The sequence below is a fragment of the Anser brachyrhynchus genome (genome assembly GCF_964034855.1).
Source record: "Anser brachyrhynchus genome assembly, chromosome: 9".
NCBI classification, from domain to species: domain Eukaryota; kingdom Metazoa; phylum Chordata; class Aves; order Anseriformes; family Anatidae; genus Anser; species Anser brachyrhynchus.
In genome coordinates this window covers 24,125,602-24,138,795 of record NC_137703.1, presented here as the reverse complement: position 1 = coordinate 24,138,795, position 13,194 = coordinate 24,125,602, and the positions used below count along the sequence as shown (strand labels likewise).

Below are 13,194 nucleotides of genomic sequence, written 5' to 3'. Positions count from 1 at the left end.
TAGTAGTTGTCATTGAACATAAAATTCACAGCTTTGAACTATGAACTTCTGTGAAGTGAGGTGATGCTGAACCAATGTAATACCTTTTCCTTCCTTTGTACAAACGTTGTACCACAGCTTTGCTGCCATACTTGCTGTTTTTCCACAAAGGAAGAGTGAATGTGTCAAAAAAAAAAAAAAAAGTCTTGTCATCATCACCATATAAATATCAGATTTGCAATTATATACTCAACTTTCAACCAGAATAAGTTGTCCACAAACAAGTTAGCTGTGAATGGAAGAGAGAAATCTTAGTACAAATCTAAAGTGAGATATATTTAGTGTGAATTTCTGATTCTGTGAAGGTTTTTAAAGTGAACTGTGGGCATCCATTGGATTTGAGAGCCACAATTTTGCTTACATTTAGAGATATAATGATTTCTTTCACAGATTGCTCTGTTCCATAACTTCAGCTCTCCTGTGTAAAATGTAGAAGAGCAGACTGTGTAAATATGAAATTTTATTGCTAGAATTAGAACCCTTGAGATTTATACAAAAATAACTGGCCTCTGCCTACATTAAGAAATAACGGATTGAACTGAATAGTGATGATTTCCATGTACTCTGTATGGGTTATAAGTTCATGGGGTAAATCCACTTGATTATATTTGCAGAAAGGCTGATTATAAAATACCCCCCTGCATGCCTAAAGGTAAGTCCTCCTGCATATGGACTTAGTTTCCAGGATACTCCTAAATACAAAATACATATTTATCACACAGTAATGTTTTGCCCAAACAACTTACTGTAATGGTTGCAATGAATGCTGAAAGTCTTTCTCAACAAGAGAAAGCCTAGACATTCATTTTGTTCTAGTCCACTTATGAGCTTCTTTTCTACAGCAGCAGGAAAAAAAAAAAAAGTTGAGGTCTTACGGTCTCTCTTCAGTCTGAAATTTTTGAATCTGATGAGCACAGTATTTATTAATCTGCTTACTTACAATAGGGAAAAATACACTGTATTCCAACTAAATTTGTAATATGAAACTTAGAGGCAATTGGATTGGGTAAAAGCAAATTATTTTAAATAATTTATGTTACTGTCCAAAATAATACACATGTTCTATATGATAGATCTGTAATTCCATAATCAAGTAAAATACACAGAAGAGCTGTCTACTGATGGACGGTCACGGAATTCTCAGATAGTGACTTTAATACTAGCATTATGACAATGTATAGTTTCTCCTTGACTTAGTTTTCCTCAGTTTGCTAGTACATGTCATCTAGTCAAGAGAAAAAATAATGGTATAATTTGGGAAAAGTGAGGATGACATGCCTAATAAAACCAATGACACCTAATCTTATCTACAGAATAACTTGTCTGCATCTCAGAACTATTATATGTCATTAGGCATTTCAGTTTGAAGTGTTACAACGCTTTTCTTGTGCTGCTTTGAAAACCCATTTTGTTAACTACTTTTTAGGGTAAATGGATCCTTATATCATGCTCTTAGAGAGATATCAGTATTATCTGAGCTTTTTTTTTAACTTTTTATTTCATTAATATTGTTGAGGCAATGACATCATTGCACTGTTTTAATACTTACAATATCAGCTACTGTTGCTTTGAGATGAGATTTTAGTGAAGGCTGAGCCATGCTATTTGTGTCTGAGTGGACCGTCCAGATATCTGTCATCATCCTCCTCTCTGATGAATGTTTCACATAGTGATGTACTTTGTATTTTACTCTCAGACCTAACATAAAGCAGCCACAAACTTGAGCCTTCCAAACAAACAGGTACCAAACTCTCTGTTTTGACAGAGTTAACTCTGATGGGATGTTACACTTGGATGTCTTGCCTATGTGTGTCTCTAGTGTCAGATGTGGATCAGCCCATTCTTATTTTCAGTGCATCCGCAAGAATGAGAAACACATTTAAATAGGATCAAGACTGATCTCTTCAAACAGGGCACTGATTCTAGGCACAGTGCATGTATCTTTACTGGTACTCTCTTCGTGTCCATTTTAAGCTTTAACAATTCTTTCAATAGTACAAAGACAGTAGTAGCACCAACACAGTGTCTTCAGTGTATTTGTATTTTTTATCTGTATAAATGAAAAGATCCCAACAAGCTCAGAATGTTAACTGTTTAAGTGAAGGTATTAGTCTAAGAAAAACTAAATGCTGTGGCTACATGAATGCAGAGAAAATCTGTATTTCAGAGAGAAATATGGGATACTTAGAAGAAATATTCCCAACAGATCATGTCTAGATACTTGAATATAAAGTGAAATTGCAGGTGGTATCTAAAAATTATTAGAAATAAGATTTTAACTTTATAATGAATTATTTTTTTCTGATGCAGAATTTCCCATTTTAATTATACTCCTGGTTATACTCTCAAAAGTATATTTGTTTTGATTTATTTTTATTTTTAGATGTTGCTATTCTAGGTTTCAGTACTATATTTATCAGATATGAGATTTGTACTACCTGAAATACGATTTTGATAGGGAAGATAGTTCTATAACTCAGACCTGGCCTTTATTTCTATAGGGTGAAAAACAAAATTATTTTATACATATTTGCTTCCAACAAATTCATAATCAGTGGCAAAAAAAAAAAAAAAGGCATCAGCTAGGAATAATCTTTAAAGATATAAAAAACATACTAGATTAATAATGATTTTCAGAGAAATAGATATACTTTAGACTGGAGTTTAAAATTGGAGGTTTATTCCTCTCAACTCCTCTATTTGATTCCTTTGACATGACATTGACCGTGAGGAAGGCACACAGTGTAGGACTGGTGTCCTACAGTAATTGTTTCCATTGTAAAAGGAAGCCAGGCTAGGTGATCCTTATGTGTTTGACTATGAATTGATATTGGGGATTATCTTTATAGTAAATTTTTGTTTGTTTGTTTTTATCCAGGTTGTCTAGTTTTTACTTCTAGCTGCCTAATGTCTAGTAGTATATTCCACAGCCATTATCAATACTGATGTTGAAAACCGTGTCATTTTTGAAACTATTTATTTCTACTTCCATTAGCATTAGACCAGCCATCTGTATTTGTCTCCAAGTGCTTCATAAGGGGGAGAAGGGAAAGCAGGACTTAAGATGCATCATGCCATGAAGCACAATTTTACCTGCTGTGATATGGTGTACATACATTGGAAACAACCCAATAGCCTGGAATAACAGTAGTGCTGCCTTGGTGGGCAGTGCAAATCTTCAACTGTTTGCCCATCTTTCCTTTCTGTTGAACTACAGCCTCATATGGAAACCTGGAACTGCTAACGTGAGAGATTCAGAGCACTTTTGTGAACAGGCTTGGGCAAATATCATAACATGCATAGGGCATGTGCCTAGCTGGTACTTTTGGTGTTCCTGATAAATACACACATTGTTTTGAGTTTTGGAAATGTATAACGTTAATCCTTGTTTAGATTCTACCAGTGCAGTATTTTTAAGGAAAAATGAAATCTGTGTTTTACTGAGAACAGTCTTTTTTTTTTTTCTATGAAGATTATTTTCTTTTCTCCTTAGGACACAGCTTTATTTCTATGAAGCAAACAGAAGTAAAAATAGAAGATAAAATACTAACCCCATCTCTTTGTTCCATGCACATTCTGTACTTTGCATTACAATGTTTGTGCATGAGACAGCTGCGTGTTTCTAGCCTAAATGATCTGGCTTGGAAATGTATAAGAGAGTGAATGTGGTTGCCATCTAGTGTTTAATGAACAAAGAAAGTAAGGTATTTAATCTAAATAGATAGAACAGATGAGAGAGCTTTTCTTGCTTCTGTCTTTTGAGACAACCTTAACAATCTCAGCAATATAAAGATTTTCCAAATCTAATATTAATTATTGTATTACTAACAAAGATGATGAATGCCACACTATGCCTACAACAGGCCTTTTAGATTCATTGTGAAGTACAGATTCTGTTTTTTTTTTTTAATTATTATTTTTTATTTTTTTAGGCAACCTTTTTCTGTGACTGTGAGGATGAGTACCAGGGCTCCCAGTGTGAGGAATTTGATGCTTGTCAAAGCCAGCCCTGTCAGAACAACGCAACCTGCACCGACCTAGCACAGAAACATGATGGGAACAATTTCACCTGCAGTTGCCTGGCTGGTGGGTATCATATTGTGCTGTGAATAATGCATTTTGTTTTAACATTCGGTGCATATCTTCTGCAGAGCAGTCAACTGTGTGTCTTCAGATAGCAGGAAAGGAGGAAAATAAAACAACATAAGGGCAGTTTTAAAAGGCTGGAAGACTCTTCACGTGTGAATAGTGCCACAGAAAGCACACCACCACACAGCCAAGCCATAATGTAAAGAGGGAATCGTTCATAGCTGATAGAATTTGCCTAGTAAGAAAAGATGACCAAAATCAGTAGGTTTGCTGCCTAAAATCAGCTTTCTCTTAATCTTTCTCTTTTTTTTTTTTTCAAATTTAGATTTTAAGTGTACATTGTAGCTAACCCTTCAATGAAGATGCCTTAATTATTACTAGTAAACTCTTTTCTTCAGTTACACTGGTGACATGGAAAAATACTTCTCCAAACTATGCAGCTGTTTAACTTAAATTTTGAAAACTTTTTTAAAATTCAGAAACTAAACTGAGTATATTGTGGGTTTGATTAATGATCAAGTGCCTGAGTTCTCTGAAGTTATTTTAAGAACATTTGCCATTAAAATTTGATCAAATAAACATAGACATCTTAACTGAAATTAAAATTAAACTAAATACGATGGTCATAGTTGAATGCTGGAGGATAAATTAACGTTACATGCTGATGGAAAAACTTTACAAAATGACTATTACAGAAAACTCAGTGTTATCTCAAATCTTACATTTCAAAGATAAACTCAATTATTGTAATAGAACATTTACTTTATTTCTAAATAATTTTAGAAAATTAAAGTACAATAAAAGTTGTATAAGATTAAGATAAATATCAGGTAATTTATTTTGCCTCCTATAAACATTTTACTGTACATTTTTATTTCTGTCAAAAAACTGAGCAATTTACTTGCTAATGAGTTATGAAATCACTTACTGGTCAGTTGACATCAGAGAGAAAGGGGTCTTATCTGGGAAAAATGAAAATGGAAGATACTTCTGGAATAGATCATCAGCTCTGCAGAATATAAAAGCCATTTAATAAAAAGCAGATGGAGAAATGAATAATTTGGTCAGGCTTCCAGCGGTTGTCTCTAAATGGTTGTCTAAAGATACATGTTAATGCTGGGTAGGTATTTATTTGTATGGATTAAAAATATATATAAAAGGTATGGTGACAACACTTTATTCTGACTTAAGGTGAGATCACGGAGTGGGCATTCTTACATTCTCTTAGAGATGGGTGTACTCTTATTTCTTACCCTTATGCACAGACTAGAGATCCTTCAGGCTGAGCTAGGTTGTTGTTTAATTACCGGCCAAAACATTGACTGAGCCAGAAGCAGGTGGATGCAAGTGATGCTTTAATGTGGCAGACATGTACCATCTTCTGAACCGTTTTGTGAACTTTGTAATTCAGAAAATCAGTCACGGCAAAAAATGAAGGCCCCTTCACTTTCTCCAAAGGACATGCTGTTTCCTACTAATGTACTTTTTATGCCTCTAGGGCTTCCTCTTTTTCTCTCTTTGATTAGAGTTACTAAAGTGAATGTGATGAAAAAACATGATTTATATTTGGATTTTTATCCAAAAAATTCAAAATATATAAAAGTATAAATCCAATAAAATAATAATAATAAAAATAATATATGTATATATTCAAAAGTATAAATCCAACACGGATTTATACTGCTCTGAAAATTAGATGTGATGTTATTATGCACATGTACTCTATTTCATAAATATGCCAGTGGATAACTGTCACTTTAACAAGATACATAAATATAGTTAAATAATAATTTAAACTTAAGAAAGAAAAGATCAAAGTGAAGCAGACTTCAAATGTTTGAAAATTCCTACTGTTAATGTCATGTTGAATATGGCTGATTCAGAATTGTTTTCGATTTTGACAAGTAGTTTTTAATTAGAAAAGACAGACTTTTCTGTGTGTATATTATGTTTATGTTTTATGCTTTTATTGAGAACTGTCTTTAAAATTGTTCTGTATCAAGTATTTCTGTCTAAATTTCTCTTTCAAAATTCCCTACCTCAGGAGAAATCCAGGAACAACTCTAAAAAAGCCTACATGCAGTTCATAAAATCAGATTTTTTTACTGAAATATAACTTCCCATCTTATTATGAAATATTTTTAAATACTTCAAAATTTGTGGGTTTAGTTGTATTAAAAAAAAAAAAGCTTTAGGGGGAATATTTGTAATTCTGATGTGTTTACCATAAAGCCTAAGAACATTTCCACTAGGAAAACTTAATGTTTTGATGTTGTACAGCTAAGTTTTGCACAGTAACATGAGTATACTTCCCACTTAGCTATGAGACTCCAAAGGTGATTATTACTTCCATTATGGCATTCAAGTCTGTGATATTTCCAGCTTCTACTGTGAGGTTAAAAATTATATTTTTTGATGCAGCAAATATTATTTTATTTGTGTAATGATATAAAAATCTAAGTTGGTAGTTGTTTTTTGTCTTTGTTGTTATGATCCCAGATACCTGCATCAAGTGCTTGCTTTATTTTTTAAAATTTGGCCTCTCCAGTTTCTAAAAGCTTCCCATGAGTTAAAGTAGTAATCGCTGTTGGAGACCAGCATCTCAATTACTTGCCTGAGAAAGTGTTAACACAGGTGTAGAAAAAACATTGGGTCAATATCATGAGATGCATAGTAAAAAGAAAACAGTGTCTATAATATCTCTTATTTGATGTCTTTATTGTCTTTTTAAAGTCTGGATTATACCTTTTTCATTTGAAATCTATTTCCCTAAAATTTAATTTGCACATTGTTTTCATAATTATTTCTTCTCCGTGTCTCTGGAAGAAATGTTAGCTCCTACAGGGAAAAAAAAGTCAAAATTCTAAATATTTCCTTCTACAAAACCCCTCCTACTTCTTATGATGGGACACAAAGCTACCCATAGATGGAATTAAATTATTTCATTTCTATATGTGAACTCTTCCCTTCTGAAAGACAGCTTGATCAAGTTTCTCTGTAGATCCTCAGTAAGCCAAATATAGTTAACTCCATTTGTTACATTCTGGAACTTACAAGCTATATACTCCATGGCCTTAATGCATTATGCTTATTAAAAAAAGACAAAAACAAAAACAAAACACTATCTTTTTTCTTAATTTTTTGTGTTTATTTGTTAATAGCGAACAATAGTCTATTCAGGTGGCCTACTCATTGTTAACTTGTGTTTCTACCCATTAAAAATAAATGCATATGGAAAAATATTAAAGACAGGAAAATAAGAGTTTAATTACAGCAACAATAGTTTAATTATTGTTTCCATTTGCAAAATTCAGAACCATTCACTGTATGAACAGTATTTTGTTTCCCAAATCTTGCTAGAAGGAAATGTTATGAAAATCTTTAACAGCACAAAATGAATAGGTGTAATGATTCTTTAAGTATTTGACCAGCAAACATTTTTTTTCCTACAGTGATTGCTTAGCACCTCTAAATTTGTAGCACTTGCAACATACTTGGTATTAAACTCCCTAATCATATTCTCTGGCAGACGGACAAAACATGCCCTATAGATAATATCAAGATGGAACATATTTATTTTCATAAGGCTGACATAAAATATTATCTCTGATGAGTTTTTCCTCAAGCTATAGTGACATTCACAAGAAGCCAGAAAATTCGTTCAGCAAGCTTCAGAGCAACACAGTCATTTATGCTTTTCTGTGCTAACATTCTTTTGGATACACACTGAATTCCTGTGTAATTCTTAGCTTTCACATACTTCATAATGGTTTGAACATGGAAAAACGTTTTAATGATTTAAGTGCATTAAACACTTAATTATGATTCATAATAATAATCAGCTGAATGTGAGAACTGGGAAGCATATAGATGAAACAAATCAGTTGATGTAGTCTCTAGTATTTATTTCTGGTTTTGTAAATGTTATGTTAATTTAAGACCAATTAGAATTAGATAAAATCACTGACTAAGAGTAAGGCTGAGGTTTCTCCACATGCCTCAGTCTGGTCCAGAGGAGCTATCTCACGAGCACAGTTCTGGTTTTCAACCTTATTATTCCTCTTGAGTTTAGGTGACTTATGAGCATTAATCTAGATACAACAGAGTTTCTTTTTCCAGGCTTCACATTGCAGAAAGTAGGATCATAATGTAGTTGTCAATAGCATATAAAAGCAGTAAGGTACACAGAGAAGAAAGTCTTAGAGATTCTTTTCTATAGTAGTGCTCTAGCAACTCCAAATGTAACAATCTGTGTTGAGACCTACTTTATGTTGACATGAATAGATTTGAAAAGACAACTATTAGCCTGCTGAAAAGGTTTTAAAATGTTGATTTTGATCACATTAAATACAATTATTTAATCACAATAAGACACACACACACACCCTTTTTAATTATTTTTATTTTTATTTTTTTTCCTTTCCTGCATAAGCAAAATCTTAGTCCAGGCATGTCCTCTGTCTCATTTGGAGTCTTTGTCTCAGGTACTTGCTCAAAGCAGTGTATTAACAGTGTCATCTACTCCTAGCTTATGGATCCTTAACACCAGCCATGAGACTTAGGATTTTATTTAGGATTTTTTTTTTAAATAAAACACCTAATATATAGTGTGTAGTTTCTTCTGTCATTGATCCAAGACAGTTTCTAGGAAGTAAATAAAAATTAGAACAGGAATTTGTGTTGTATTTGTTGAGGAATTTCAGTTTGGAGTATTTAATGATTTAGATTGTGCTTTGTAAGTTTGTTCATTTTTTGGATGTGTTATAGACTTCAGACATATGGAACAAAGCAAACTGACGGTCAAATAATAGAGTACACACAATCTGTAGCTTGTGAACTTATAGAAGCTTATTTAGAAGAGTTTGCAATTGTGCTGAGCAGTTCTTCACAGCTCCCACTTAAAATAAACACCCTCTCTGAAGCCCAGAAGTAGGAACAAATGACAGTTATTCAGCATATGCACAAATATTTCAGATGACAAGTCTTGTTTGAAGTCTTCCTAAAGATTTTTAACTTGAGATTCAAGATGCATTTGATAACCATTCAAAATGACTTCTTTTTTTGGTTGTATGGGTCCTGATGAGAACCCATCACCTGTAAAATGCAATTTGATATAATCTCTAGATTTCCACCACTTACATATGTTTCTCCAGTGAAGTATAAGTTCTTATTAAAAATCTAATTTTATAAGAAATTAGGAGACTGTCCCGGTTTCTATTTATTACTTTGGTTAATTTTGTTTAAGGAAACTAATATTACTGTTTCGGTGACCTAATAATACATTTAGTGAGAAAATCTCATTTTCCCTAAATTTTCTGAATATTGTGTGCTGTTTTTGTAGGTTACACTGGAGACCTGTGCCAGTCAGAGATTGATCATTGCATCCAGCAGCCATGCCAAAATGGAGGTACCTGCTCATCCAACATCCATGGATTCACTTGTCAGTGTCCAGAAGGTAAACAGTAATGATTTTTCTTGTACCTTGTACAAAGCGGTGTTCCATGGGTTGTACTTAGTCTGAATTTTCAGTTACATGAAAATATATTCAAAGTTGTACCTTAGGCCATAACTATAAGCAGAAAAAAATCCAGATGAGATATCTCTGTGTCATCAATAACACATAAAGTATGGTAAGAGCTTAGTGTTTCAGGGCATATGTTGCACAGAAATGTTCTCTCCATTTGCTGGCACCTCCACAGTAGAAATTAGGCTCTGGCACTCTGAGAAAGATAAGACAATCTGAGGATCTAGGGTTTGTTCTGATTTTTGTGTTGTCCAGTAAATGTATGAGAAAAGCTGCCTTTCATGCATTATTTGCATATTTCTGCATCTGGGTCAGTTAGGTAAAAAATAAATGAATATTTTCAGTCCCCAAAAGATTTAATTCATTTTCCTTTCTGTTTGGATTTGTTTGTTTTCCTACATGATCCTTTCAGTGATTTTCATTGGTAAACTCTGTAAATGTAACTATGTGAGATGAGGACACTGCAATGGCAGTGTGCATGCTTTTGTAACGTTTTGCTGAATGGAATGGCAGATAAAGTTATCAGGAGTGAAAGCTCTCAATTATGAATTCTTCTATTAGTTATTTATAAGTAAGATTAAAACCTTGAACTAATTATATTTCTGATGTCAGTTGATATGTGAATGTTTTTGTCATGTCAGCACCCTGTGTCTGCTCTAAGGGTACGACTCTGATAACTATTCTGGTAATGTATAATTGCTTAATAATGAAAGATTATTTGTAATTTCTTTAGACTGATTCCTCACTTTTCTAGATTATTATACTTTAATGAGTGACCTACTTAACAACTGTGTTGAAACACACACGTTTTGACATCAGGGCAGATTTTGCATTTGGAAGAATTTTAGTGATTGTCTTAACAACTAGTGGTAAAATTCAGTGAGAAAATTTTTCAATATTAGACTTGGTCAGTTATTTATTTGCGTTTTTCTTAGGAAATCGGTTCAAGTATCTTTAAGGATGCTTCATAGCAAAAGATCTTGCCATTAATAAATATGTGGAAAAATAGCTACTGGGGGGGGAGGAGGGGGGTGGTGGAGTTGCTTGTTTCCATGCTGCCATATTTGTTTGTGTGTGTCATGTAACTTAACTCCTTGCTCCTAATGACCTATTAATCAATATGCCAACCAACTCTCAACTTCTTTTACTGCTGTTTGAGGCTCTGGCCATGACAATAGGGTTGTGTGTGGGTCGGGGTCCCCATGAGCCACCCTCTGCTGTGTGAGTGCTGTGGTGCTGCAACTAGGAAACAGTGCTCCAAGAGTAGCTGCTTGGTGCCATGCTGAAAGGCATTTATAACTTGATTGTTGTGTGGGGTTGCAGCTGCTCTCCCGCCCAGGGAGCTCATGCAAGCAGTAGGTCATCCATGAGTGGGCCGGGGCAGGCCCCACCGCAGGCAGCAGTGCCAGGAGTGCCCTGGGCCAGCGCAGCTCCTCTCTGTGGTGTGGGAGGGCCCCTTGGCTGGGAGCAGGCCCAGCACAGGAGAGAAAAGGCCTCCCTTCATCCCTCTCAAGAACTGTTCTACCTGAAGAGAGGGATGGAGAGGTTATTTGATGTGCCATTGCTTGATATGTAGTGGTCTTCTTATTAATAGCAGGTTTTCTGCTGCGGGAGGACCAAGTTACTTGTGCTTCTCTCTTATCCTCAGTCTTTTTTCTATTTGGCTATCTCTGTGCAATGCCACTTGTTCCTACAGTCTTGTTGGCTGCTTTGTGTCTCCAGTATTTCCCAGCATCATTTCTGTAATTCTAAGAGCAGCCACAATACAGAGCCAGGACAGAGTTGCTGAAGGAGCTGTTGCTCTGATTACTTATTTATTTGTCTAACATGTTCACATGCTATAAATGTTCTCCTCTTCAAAAAGCACTGGAGCATCCCAAGGTAAAAATTGTACTGAAATACATTTACTACTCTTGTTAAAATCAATTTTTGTACATTGACCTGAATTATTCCCAATGTAGGGGGAAAACAACAACAACAAAAAAACACTTTTGGAGAGAAGGCAAGGTTTCAGGAATCACTTTCTGAGGAATCACTTTCTGGACTGGCCAGGGTTATTCCCCTTGGAAAGAATAGTCTTGTATACTTCTGATTCTGCGTCCCTTGGAAATTAGCATTTTCTGAGAAAATCATTCTTAGGCTTGTAGGAACACATGCCATCTTTTGTGCATGGTTGCTTTTCTAGAGTGAGCCTGTGATAGAATAACAGAATGGTTTGGGTTGGAAGGGACCTTAAAGTCCACCGAGTCCCAACCCCCTGCCAAGGGCAGGGATACTTCCCACCAGTCCAAGCTACTCAAATCCCATCCAGCCTGGCCTTGGGCACTGCGAGGGATGGGGCACCCACAGCTTCTCTGGGCAGCCTTTAGCAGTGCCTCACCACCCTCGTAGAGAAGAATTTCTTCCCTATATCTAATGTAAATCTACCCTCTTTTAGTTTAAATTCACTACTTGTCCACTACACTCCCTGACGAAGTGTCCCTCTCCAGCTTTCCTGTAGGCCACCTTTAGTTACTGGAAGGCCATTGTAAGGTCTTCCTGAAGCCTTCATGATCACTCAACAGCAGCTCCAGAGGTTCTCCCGGACTTCCTAGTAATTACTGCTGTTTCAAAGGGTGAATACTTCTGATGAGGTTACGTAGTTGTGTTTCCTGCTTATGTCCTCACCATAAAGAGAGAAGAGCATTGCTGCAGAAGTGACGCTTGGCATGTTTGCAAGGGCCAATGCTGTTGCTGTGGAGCAGCCAGTAGGCTCATTAGATAATAAGGTGTAGCTTTTCCATCTTGTTTTGGAAGATCTACTAATGCCAACAAGCTCAGGAATTCATGTATTGTGTGGAGGGAGAGAAAGGTTTCATTTTCTAGATGCTTTTTGTGACATTATCCTCTCACAAAGGCATATTTTGAGTGCTTTTGATTGGTTTTGAAGAGATTTGGTTATTTTTGTAGATAAAACAAAAAATAGTTAATTGAAAATTACAGGTGCTGCAACTTGCAGATTTGCTGTTTTTAGTGTGCTCAAATTTTCCATTAAAAATAAAACACACACAAAAACCACGACAGATTTCTAATTTAAGTAAGATCTCTAGCTCTGCTGCTGTTCTCCTGCTGTGCGTAATAGCAATTGCTTGTTGAGAAGAGGCCTTTCTTTCTGTAGTGCTAATTCAGCACAGTTGGGGAAAGCCAGCCAAAGAGCTTATACATGTGTAAAAACTAAAACTGGAGATACAGTGTGGACAGGCAGAAAAGGATAACAGCAGATGGAAAATATCACAAAGGGAGAAGAAAAAGATGGCAGAAAAATGAATGAGATGGAAACAATGAAGAATGTTCTTGAGACTGTACAATTCTCTTAGAAATGAGATCTGTGGCTCATGAAAGAGGCATGTGATAACTTACAGAAGGTGAGATTTGAGTGAAAAATCTCTGAAAAAGAAGCTTAGAATGAATATGAAAATGTCATGATTATTCTTTAGACAAATTTATTGTCTTAATAAGGTAAATTTTTTTAGACTTGAAGGTTCCATTTTCTGTGACGCATT

General features: G+C 35.1%; 1 protein-coding gene across 1 annotated transcript in view; it reads left to right on the top strand.

Moving 5' to 3' along the window:
• The window catches only part of DNER (delta/notch like EGF repeat containing), a 121,249-nt gene that overhangs the window by 75,738 nt on the left and 32,317 nt on the right, over window positions 1-13,194 (top strand). Inside the window, exons 6-7 of the mRNA XM_080605293.1 lie at window positions 3,972-4,125; window positions 9,470-9,583. Coding sequence (XP_080461419.1) covers window positions 3,972-4,125; window positions 9,470-9,583 — 268 coding nt within the window. The remainder of the gene's footprint in view (window positions 1-3,971; window positions 4,126-9,469; window positions 9,584-13,194) is intronic.